Source organism: Symphodus melops (assembly GCF_947650265.1).
Source record: "Symphodus melops genome assembly, chromosome: 19".
NCBI classification, from domain to species: Eukaryota; Metazoa; Chordata; class Actinopteri; order Labriformes; family Labridae; genus Symphodus; species Symphodus melops.
In genome coordinates this window covers 14,143,995-14,155,711 of record NC_136709.1, presented here as the reverse complement: position 1 = coordinate 14,155,711, position 11,717 = coordinate 14,143,995, and the positions used below count along the sequence as shown (strand labels likewise).

General features: G+C 38.2%; 1 protein-coding gene across 1 annotated transcript in view; it reads right to left on the bottom strand.

Annotated features, from left to right (window-relative positions):
* Positions 1 to 11,467, bottom strand: part of LOC306840178 (phospholipid phosphatase 2-like) — a 15,167-nt gene extending 3,700 nt beyond the window's left edge. Inside the window, exons 1-3 of the mRNA XM_079369274.1 lie at positions 11,176 to 11,467; positions 1,083 to 1,234; positions 732 to 994 (exon numbers count right to left, since the gene is read on the bottom strand). Of these exons, the coding sequence (XP_079225400.1) occupies positions 732 to 994; positions 1,083 to 1,234; positions 11,176 to 11,236 (476 nt within the window). The 5' untranslated portion in view covers positions 11,237 to 11,467. The remainder of the gene's footprint in view (positions 1 to 731; positions 995 to 1,082; positions 1,235 to 11,175) is intronic.
* Between the last annotated feature and the right edge of the window lie 250 nt (positions 11,468 to 11,717).

The following is an 11,717-nucleotide window of genomic DNA, read 5'->3' as shown; positions in this document are numbered from 1 at the left end:
CAGCAGGACCAGCAGGACACGTGTAAGAAATGAAGTCATTTTTAATAAAAAATGATGATAGGCTATAAAAGGACAACTCAGATCAATTCATCAGTTTCTTGATCACTTTCAGTGAGATTCCTTGATACCTTTTAATATGACTGAAAATAACATTTATATCAATAAGAGAACAGATGTAATTCCATTAAGAGGTATTGACAGTGCTTTAAGCTTACGGTTCAGATAATTCATGTCCTGGGCTCCAAAAACTGAGCCACACTGAGGCTCATTTTTTGAATGTGAAAACTTTCTATTTTTTGACACATTTCACTTCAAGCTTGATGTTTTGGGGTAATAACTGTGATTCAAAGTGCTACATTTAAAAATGTAAATCATGCATAAAAGCATAAATTTGTGCTAAAAAATGTGGATAACTCTATGAAAACTTCTTAAATGTTTACACCAGAGCCGGATTAGATTCTCTGTGTGTTTAGTTTATTAGTCATCATCATCATCATTGTGACTTATACTCCAGAGATTTTTGATTGATATATATCATTTCAACATTTACAGTATTTTGATTTAAAAATCTTTTAGTGAAAATAAAACATTTTGTACTCAACCAAAAGCACTGCTAAAAGTTACAAAAAAAAAAAAAACAGTTGTGCGAGTGTAAAATATGACCTAAATATAAACTATGAAGTGATTTATAAAGTCAAGACAGAGAGGAGAAGAGTGTTCAGCACTCTCACCTTGATTCAGTCACATTGCGAGGGTTGCCAGTACAGTTGATGTGCAGCATGTATCCGTTACAGATGACCGGGCTGCACACGGATATGAAGTTTGGACGGGGGCGACCGATAGTGAACTTGGCCAGGTCGGTCAGTGATTGGCTGACGGCTCCTCCAAACAGGAAGGTGCCCACCACCTTGTAAAGAGCGGACAAGTACTGGTTGAACTGGGAGTTGGAGTGCAGACGCTTTGTGTGCACAAGGTAGGCCTCTCCTGTAGTAATCTGTGGAACAGACAGAGGAGAAGTCATGAAGGCTGAATTTATAGATTTATATATAAGCATCCAACAAGATGCTTATGTTTTGACTCACAATGACAATGGAGCAGATGATGGTGACGGCAGCCATGCCTCCGTGGGAGATGGTGTCCCTTCTGTATGGGTAGTTGATGCTCTCATCATCGCAGTAGATTCCTCTTTGGTATGGAGAGAACATCAGAGTCAGGATGGCAGAGGGTAAAGCAGCTGGAGGAGGAAACATTATGCTTGTTTAAATGACTGCAAAATACAAACTACTGACATTTGCTAAAGAAAGCAGTGCAGTCACTTTAATTTGTCATGTTTAACTTGATAACACACAAATATGAGCTTATGCTGTATATACACATATATATACAACACCACATGAAAAGACAATAATTGAATACTTTTTAAAAATTTATTTAATCTCAGAGGGTAAGTGATGAGTGCAAATCATCATTTATCATCATCATAATTTCTTCATAATTTTTATCCTTGTTTCCATTGAAATGCACTATTGGGAAACTCCCTGCATCACGAGAGGTTATCCGATGGGGAAGGGTTAGAGCAAAGATGGCCAAGTGGTTATGTTGCGACTCATGTATGGAGGCTATAGCCCTCAAAGCCAATTTGCTGCTCTATCCACTGAAGGCTAAAAGCTCAACAAATATATAAATCTTATAAACTTATAAATCTTTAGAAGGTGAAGGGGTTGAATAAGGGGTAAAGACTTGTTTGCATTTAGAGTCTGCTACTTTGAACTTTAAAAATGAACTAAAAGAAAAATCACAAAAAAAGGACTTACACCAAAAACAACACTAAAAAGAACTTTAAAAAGAAAAAAAAAAACCCATTGGTTTATACAGAGCTTCTGTAATTGGTGCATTGGAACAGTTCTACTGAAACAGCAGTGTGTCTTTGGTAGACACACTGCTGTTTGTTTAAGTGCAAGAGGTCGATCCTGAGAGCAGCTATAAGCCTTCAGCTGAGCGATGACAAGTGAACAAAAACACAATGAGGAGCAGCTCAGGAAACAGCTAAAAACACACTGATTGACCAAACTTTGGACTTTGGACAGAAGGTTTGACACTAAATTAACATGTCATCGACGGAGCTCAATGGCAACAATTTCACCCTTACAGGTCAGTCTCTGTTGATTGGCTTTCTGTCATGATGGAAACAAGCAGGCCAGGACAGGAATGGACAGCCATGATCTTTAACATCAGGGCGCTGTTGACACTGTGAAGGGCCTGGGAGCTGAGGATTTATCTCAGATACAGTTCCACACACTCCAGTATTTATAAATCTGTCATGACAAATAGTTTCTGCATGTGAGAAAGTTTGGTGTCATAGTTTTAGTAAAAATGCAAAAGAGTCAGAGTTCAGAACAGCAGCACATAAAGCTGTCTCTTAAATCTAAACTGGGACAATAGTCATGAACTCTCTAAACTGCAACTTTTAAAATGTCTTCCTGTTTTTTAAGAATGCTTCAGCAAGCTGCACAAGTTTACAAGAGCAAGGAATGGATGGAGTTTTGTTTGTTGAAGCTGGAGCTGTAAATAAAGAGGGCATTGCCATAAAAGAGGCTCTCTCCTAACAAATTGCTTCCTTCCTCGAGAGTGTGTCGCTGCACTTTGACAAGCAGGAGGGAATGAAAGCGCATGAAGACACACAGACAGGAAACATGATTCAAAATGGTCATGTCAGGTGTGTTACTTTAACAATGAATACATACAAGAACGGAGGGAAGGAGAATTGAGGATTTTCATTTTATGCAAAGAAATAACTTTAACTGTTAAACTCTTGATTCAAGCATAAGGCCATATATACATGTTTTTATAAAAAGGTATTTATGAAGGTTGCGGAAATGTTGTAAGAGGAAAAAAATGTAAAATGATGGTTTGACCCATTCGTTGTGATTTTATACAGAAACAAATGGTAGCACAACACTTACAGTGTTTTACCAAAGTTAGAATGATTCCTGTAAAGAGATGAGTGTTAAGGCTTCAACTGATGCCAGGAGGAGAAATGTAGGTTAATTTGGCTAACATATATTGGCAAAGGAATAACAGTATCACTCATTTAGAGTTGGGTTTCTGGCCACCCAGTTTATGTATTTTAATGCAATGTTTCTACTTATGCTGGATCTATTTTTCTCTGTTTCGTAGATGGTCTGTCTCTTTAAGAATCAGTCTGATACGCCCATCGGTTTATGCCACTACACACTGCCAAAGGATCTCACAAGCATGCTGCAAAGTGTAATGCTGACAATTATCACAAGTGCTTCTAATGATCTTTGATGAAAAGCTGTTTCATCATTAAAGAAAATGTATTGAGATGAAGGGGCGCCCTCTCTCTGCTCTTCTCATCTCAGAGTTCATTATTCCAGCAGGTCAAGCGTACCCTCAGCTCCTCTTTGAAGTCAGCTCCAACCATTGTTTATTCTGCAGGGTGCAAGGATAACATTTAGATAAGAGACTGTTGGCTATGTACTGCCATGGTGGGTGTGAGAATGGACAAAGTTGGGCAATGGCCTTCAAAACACGCACACATACGTGCACGCATACACAATGTACCCACTCGTAAGCTTATTTAACAACAGATTTGGTCAGGAAGTCAATTCCACTTTGTATCAAACATGCTTCAACAGCCTCTGGGAGCCAAGCCCTCAGAGAGCTTCAATAATCAGAGAGGCACTGACTGTTTTTATCTGCTCTATTATTACAGAAGGCCTGGTATGTTTTTTAAGGCAAGCTCTGGTGGGGCAATGTGCTAAAGAAAATAAACAACAGAAATTATAGTATTCATCCTTGAGAAGAAAGAAACATGTAGAAGATTACTTTTTGTGTTTTTATTTTTTTTTTCATAAACATTCGTGTGCATTACGACTACATAAAGCATTATTATCTATTTATCACTTGTTCATACACTTTGTTGAAATATTTTCCAATTACAGGACTATTAAGAAGAAAACTACTGAATTAACTTGTTAGAAAGTCCTTGAAGTCTTATTATAATATATGTATGGGAAGACTTTCATTATTAAAACAAGACAAAGTTGATTGTCTAACTTTGTTTGCTGGGTCATTTCCCCTATACTATATAGCCGAAAAGCTAAAGGACTCAGAGCTCTTAGCTTAGCATAAATTAAAAAGACTGGTAGCAGAGGAAGCAGTTTGCCTGTTTTCCCTATCTGCAAACAAAACCTCTATAACCCACCAATTTACATGTAATGTCTTGTGTGTTTTATGTTGTTTTTAATGAACAACAGACAAAATTACTAAGTCATGTTGTCACAGTGATGTTGACAGAAAACGAGCACAGACACTAATCTTAAAACAGTAAATGTAGCATAGCTTCGTTTGAAACGTCAATTGAATGTTTAAACTCTCTGGATTTGTAGACAGGAAACAAACAAGGCAGGTAGGTTAAAGAGAACTGAAGCTGGTTCCCATGAGTTTTTAATACAATACTCAAGCTAAGTTTGGCTACAAACCTTCCAGCACTAGCTAACTTCAAGTTAGTTACCTAGCTACAGGTTGCTTTAAAGGTTAGAATTTTTCATTTAAGATATTTAAAAGTTAAAATGCTGGAACTTTAAAATGCTTATTTCTCAGAAATAAAATGTAGGATGTCTGTACAAAATTCTTGCAGTAGCCTAGCTATGAAAATATGTATTATAAAGTTTTACAATTTAAAAAAAATATTTTTAGCTTGTGCAGATTTTTTTTGTCCACATTTATTATTCGTAGGCTACATTCCTCTTCAGATCCTTAATTTTTTTCTTGCAAATACGTGAAGATAAAACCTCCATCTTGATCATCCTCCATACTTTCACTTAAATTTAATTTCAATAACAGATATAGGCTGAAGATGAAACTTTCACTTTTATTTGAGGTAAAAAAATTAATTTAAAAAAAGAAACTTAAGTTTTCTGTTCGTGCTTCTTTTGAGTAGCAAGATGTACCATCCTACTCCCACATTTTACATGTTGCTGTTGAGTCATTTCCCTTTTATCACTTTCTTTACAAAAAACCTTTACTGCTTTGAGAAGCTAAAACTAGTTTCTACATTGTTTATTCAAAAGAGATGCACACAAAGGTTTTTGCTGAGATTTTGTTTCATTAATGTCCACAGGAGAGATTAAAAAAAAAAAAAAAGTGAAGAAGTGAAAGTATTGTTTTACGCTTTCACAATCTCTTCTGGCAAGCGCAAACCCCTGAATCCTCTTTGAGAAAATAAACATGATGGAATTTGGGATCAGACAACTTCCCCTTGACCTGTGACCCAGCTGGAAGTGGGAAGTGTTCCTGTTATTCAGCCCCTGAAGATGAGTGGTCAAGGCCCTGAATAACCAAGAGTCAGTTAGGAAAAAGAAACAGGTAACCATGTTTTATGTTAACATTTGTTTGAGTTCTGTATGTCAAATCTTAACAGGGGACTGTGAGAATTGCGGTTTCACTTTGCAGCTGTGCCGTTTGTAGGTTAACAGGTATTTGTAGCTGGTGTTTCTTCATCACACTAAGGTGCTCAGAAGACCAATATTTATTTTCTAAAGATGATAACGTTTGGTTATTTTGGCTCTATCTAGGGTGCTCCACCCTTATAGCTGTGGGATTTCAACCCAGGCTCAACTGTTTTTTTTGTAAAACCTTGATGTCTACTGTATATTCATGCTCATTGTTCATCGTGATTTTCTTCTGAATTCAGGAAAACTGTTGTTGAAGAGAGATCCTTTCCTGTGAGTCTGGGGATTTTTCCTGGGGAAGCCCGAGTGGTCCGGATGTTGAAAAAATAAAAAAAATAGAGCTTCTTTAGAGTAGCAAAAAAATGTGTTGCATTAAATTGGTGACCGTCACTACTTAACCCCTTCAGACCTAAACTATTACCAGTTGTTCCCATAAAAACTACCATGTGGCATTATCATTCTCGATATCCAAGGTTACGTAACACAATTAAACTATAAGAAATTCCCCATAACCGCCTATATAGACTGACTAATATGCAATACATTCTGGAAAGTTTTACCAGGTATCAAAGGCACTGTTTTCTACATGCACTTTGCCATTCTTAGGATCCAGACATCTTGTGACCCAAACTAATGTCAAAAAATAACAAGCAGCCAAAAAAGCACAGTAGGCTTTATCTGGTGAAGCTGTTTGGACGGAAGAGGAATGTGACCATCATTTCGGGTAAAACTCGGGCTTTCGATCAAAGAGGTTTCATATTCTAAAGCTAATATTTGCTAGCTGGCTAATGCATACTATTTGCTAGATAGCTAAATGTGATGAAAAGACAGCCTCCTTTTTGAGGTTGTGTTAAAATTAGCATGTTCCAGAAGTACTTACAATATTTTAAACAATGTTAAAGCTCTTTGGAAAGACTACCATTGGCTATCTTAAAATCAAATGAATTACTTCAAATCTGAGTTGATTTTTTTGTTTCTCAAAAACTAGAATTGACTTGAATAATAAATATGGCACATGACGTTCAAGCAGGCTACCATTAAAAAAAATGAATTCTGTGTCTGAGGCGCATCTCATTCTGCTTTCACATGAAACTATGATTAGTAGGCACGTTCTGAAACCAATGGTAACGATACATAAACTGAAAACAGAGTCTGCACACAGGAACACTTCCTACAATTCGGTGTTTACAAGAAGCAAGACCACTAAAACACAGACAGACACACCACACACTGTTTCTCTTCAGCTTCTTTCTTTCACTTTCACACAGGAATGTCAGGGAGCAGAAGTCAATACTTCCCACTTGACTTTGACACTTATTTGGCAGAATGAGACTATGTGTGTGTGTGTGTGTGTGTGTGTGTGTCAATTAAATATTTGTTGGAGGATCTGAAACATGTCAGCAAAATGTTAAAATGGCACAATATTCTGCAGAGACCAACAACAACAGCTGTTGTCTGTCTCCTCCGCACCACACAATCTTTATTTCAAAACTCTTTTCTAAAACACCTCAGTTAACTCCTACAGCTTGTGTTGACCTGAGAAACGTCAGCTTTGTTTAGAATGACACAGACAAACGTATTTCCTCATTGCTGGTCTTCACCTAAATATCAAATTAATATTGAGTCCTCACTAACCCTGGACATGTCAGTTTCTACTTACAGAGGTAGGTACATATGGCCTAGGTCGCATGTACACAGCTTGGGTTCAAGCCCAGTATGTAGCTCTTTTCCAGCATGTCATTCCCAGCTCTCTCTCCCTGGTTCCTTACTCTATACACTGTCCCATAAAATATACAAAAACATGTATTCCACAGTCATAAAAAGTAATGAAACGTTAATCGTGAACTATACTATCCCAGTGACCTCTTTAGTTCAACATACTAACAGCTGAGCTCTATCATACTAATAGGCACTCGGAAGACGTCAGCTCTTCTGTGTCTTATTATATACAAACAGCTTCAACATAGAGACAGACAGCGTTTAAACATTGTCAAGGCTCAGAGAAATTGGAGCGTTTATTCAATAAAATTGTTTAGCTCTTTAAGGTAAACACAGAGGAAGAGAGGGTCTTACTGTACCTATATTGTTCAGCCTAAATGTGCTTATATTTGCTTTCTTTCCTGTAGAATTTGAATCCCTGTCACATAAATGAAACTCAGGAAAGGTTTGCTAAGTTTAGCTCTGAGAGCTTAAGGGAAACAATAAGCCTGGCTTTGTCAAAAGGGAGCAAAATCTTCTTATCAGCGTCATTAAAGCTCACTAAGCAACATCTAATATCTACATTCTGTGGGGTTTCATTGTGCGTTTCTTATTGGCTGCAAACTCTGCTTTGGTTGAGAAATAGTCTAGCTTATAACCCTGTAAAAATATGAATATGTAGTTCTTGTACTTTGATTCTTTGCTCAGTATTTAATAAAATAAAATGTAGCTTAACTACAGCTTCAGGGTCTTTAACTTAAAAATTGCTGACAGTGACATTTACCCATATACATGATGGACTAAAAGCATGGCACACATGCCTAAAAAGGAGCTTCATTTTTAGTTAGGAGAGACTTTTAATCAGAGTGGAGTAATTAACAGGGGCCCCAAAACAGACAGAACAGGTGCTTAAGAAGTGTACGAGACCTGAATAAAGTAGTTTCATGTAAAACATCAGTTGAGCTGCTGCAAGCTTCTGGTTGAATGATGGTGATGATGAATTATTTTCCTGTGATGGCCTTAACTTATGGAAGACAAATTATCTGCATTTGACAGACAAAATCTATGACTCATGTGGGTTAATCTTAAATGACAAGATAAGTGTCACAAAACTTGATTTCAACCACTCAAGCAGGTTGATGTTGCCTTTGAAAGAGTCTGATATGAACACATGCTGCAGAGAGTTTGAACCAAGTAAAGAAGAACAACGGGGAAAAAAAGATCAAGAAAGCACAGTGTTCTCATTTAAGTACATTTTTAATATCTTGATAAATCCACTGAGATGCTCAATATAACCTCAATCTAAATGTCAGGACAGTGTAACAACAGGGGCGCTGTTCTGGGTGGCATCTGACTGTCAAAGCAAGATAAGGATGTGCAGCTTGTGCCTGTGTGTGCGTTTGTGTGTGCACGTGTGTACAGTGGCAAGTTGTGTTGTATCTGATATGTGCACATGTAGCAAAGGATGGCAGGATGGAGGTTTGACTGCAGAGGGGAAAAGAGAAATAAAACACTGAGCAGAATCACAGATCAGTTACAATTTGGGCAGTCAGCACATTCCGGCCAATTCACACATACACACAAGCGCGAGCGCGTCTGTCTGCCTGCCCACACACACACACACACACACAGCATTTTCAAATGAGGGAGATCAAACTTGATCGTAGTTTACCCTCCACACACAGATTACAGTTATCGAGATAAAAACAAACAATATGCAACCAGAGAGAAGAAAAATAGAGACGCAGTGATAAAAGTGGGAAATTAAAAACCAGAAATGGAGCAGACTTTTGTTAACAGATAGGAGCGATAGGACTGTTGTCATAAACTGGTAATGTGAACTTGACACAGATGCAGAGAAAGCAGCTCTTATAATTTTTCAGTTTCAGATTTGGGCTGGAAATGACACTGGAGCTGGGGAAATACAAACATAGCGTAATATAACCTTCTTAGACTTTTTAAACAAAATTGATTAGCCTAATATTAGTTAATCATTTTAATCATTCCTCAAGTAAACTACAGGATGAGCTCAATATCACCAATAAACTTAAAAGTCCTCACATTGAGGATTGTGACGGTTTGAGTTTTCAAATGTCTCTCTCTATCTTACTCATATTTGGATATTTTCGTTATGCCAACATTCAGTCCGCATTCCTAAACAGCCACCTTACGCTCTGGTTTCAGTCGTTTCGTAATATTTTTTGTTGGGTTTTTTTTTTTTTTCTAATTCAGAGCACTAATCTTTGACCCACTGTTTTCACTTTTTAAACGCTGATGACTAACCCACAGATTACACATGTCCTGTGAACGTTCACACCAGATGATAAATACATTCACTTCTTCTTAGTCAGCTGAAGATATGATCTAATAAGCCTTTAATCATCTCATCCTTGATGTCATAACTATGTTTTTTTATGTTAGACAGACTTGATATGAGGCGTTCTCTGAGTTACTCTCACCTTCTGGAGAAGCCTCAAGACATTGCAAGGAACTATGCTGTTCAACGAGGAAGAAATGTCTTGTTTTTATTTACTAAATCCGATGATTTTAAGCAGATAAGTGCAGAAAGCCTTAATAAAGTTATTTTACTGAAAAGACAGACAGGAAACTTGAACTAAGGTACAGTCAGCGTTTGATATACATGGAGAAAACATGTATGAAAACGGTTCTACAAATCCTTTCCATTCTTTCATAGCAAGATTTTCATCAAGATTTCCCTCTACCAAGTTCATCCCTGAAGCTTTTTCCCCTTAACTGGACTTACTTGGACAGTGGACTCCTCATAAGGAATGCGCACACATGAACATACATTTGGAGGATAGTGGGGGTTGAAGCGCAGAACGGTCATTATCATACCTGCTTGTCACTCACCAGATGGATACATGAGTGGATACACACACACACACACACACACACACGCACAAAGACAGACACACACACGCACGCAGTTCTACTTTAACCAAGCTGTTTTCAATCCCTAAAAAACTTCTAAAGTTAACAAATGCAGTGACAGATGAGCATCCTGGACACCCTCGCTTCGTTTATCATCTCAACTACAGCCTGTTGGCCTTGTGGTGAGAGAATGTGACACAAACAGCTGGAAGATGTCAATTCTCTTAATGGCTTTGTGTCTTCTCTGGAGTCCAAAGCAAGTCTGGGCAAGACAATTTGTTCCCTTTACAGTGCACACAAGAGAGCCCACTTACAACACACACATACAAACACATGCAGACACACACACATGGGTCTGTAGTTTCCAAAACAGGATTCTAACTGACACAGAGAGATTCATTAACAATGGTCTTCGCTCATACTTCCCCCCTAACCCTACGTTTAAAAAAAGAAAAGGCCAGGGGGTGCAAAAAGGAAAAGAGTAGAAAGCATGCTGTGGTCGCAGAGCATGGAAATTACTCATTTAAGACACAAAGGACACACACACACTCACTCACACACAATATGACCTACAGACTCCTGGAAGCATTGATGGATTCATACTTTTTGCCCCAGATCACCTGTGTGAAATCCAGACAGTGAGATAAGATAGGAGTAAGGTGGTAAGATGTGTCTTGCATCAACCCAAATGATTTCACCCTTCTTACTAACTATTGGGAAAGACTTTTTGGCCTGTTTGAACAAGATAGAGAGTATGTCTTGTGATGTTTCATTGCGCCTGGATGAGGTAAACGCTTCTCTAGCAGAACAATCTGTAATTAAAATGTTTTATGCAGACATCGAACATTTCAACAGGTGTCAGTAACTTATTATCATCTCTGCATGAAGAGGCGAAAGTGGATTAAAAGGCAAAGCTTTGGACCATGCGTATTAAGTATCACCATACAATTTTTTTCCTCAAAGTTGCTTGGTTTTAAAACAATCTGGAGTCATAAATCTTTTTTTTAAATCACATATTTGCGCACAACAAAGCAGCCATACGGCCTTAAACTAACATTTTTTTTAAACCACTGCAGTAGAGAAGAAGATAACAGGAGTTAGCACTCACCAACAAAAACACAGAGAACATCCACCGCGATCAGGATCAGTTTCTTCCCTTGCTCCGTCATGTTTCCTCTGCTGCCGCTTCACTTTCAAACAATTATCGCGTACAGCAAACTGGGCAGGTTTGAAAGCGCCAGGAGTAACTATGGAAAAGTAGGCTACAATATGCAGAGGTCGATCTGCTCGTTCTTCCGGCTCTGTTCCTCTGAGCACTCTACCTGTCTGTCTGACTGACTGTACTATGCGCTGTTCCAGGTGAGCAGCAGAGGACGCGTTACGCCTTCCATATGCGTGCTCTTTGTCCCGCCTTTTACGCACAGGGTGGGGGAAGCGTCTGTCCGCTCACGCATGGTACAGACACAAACACTGAAAGGATCAGGTTTTCCTGAAAAATGTCCTCCTCTTTGCGAAGGAGGAAACAATTTCGATCTTGGCCTACTTTCTATTTAATTTAATTTTGGTAAATTGACCTTTAAGCTACATTGAAGCAGCAATAAAACAAAACGTGTTTGTGGTATGATTTACAATATGCAACCAGAGAGAAGA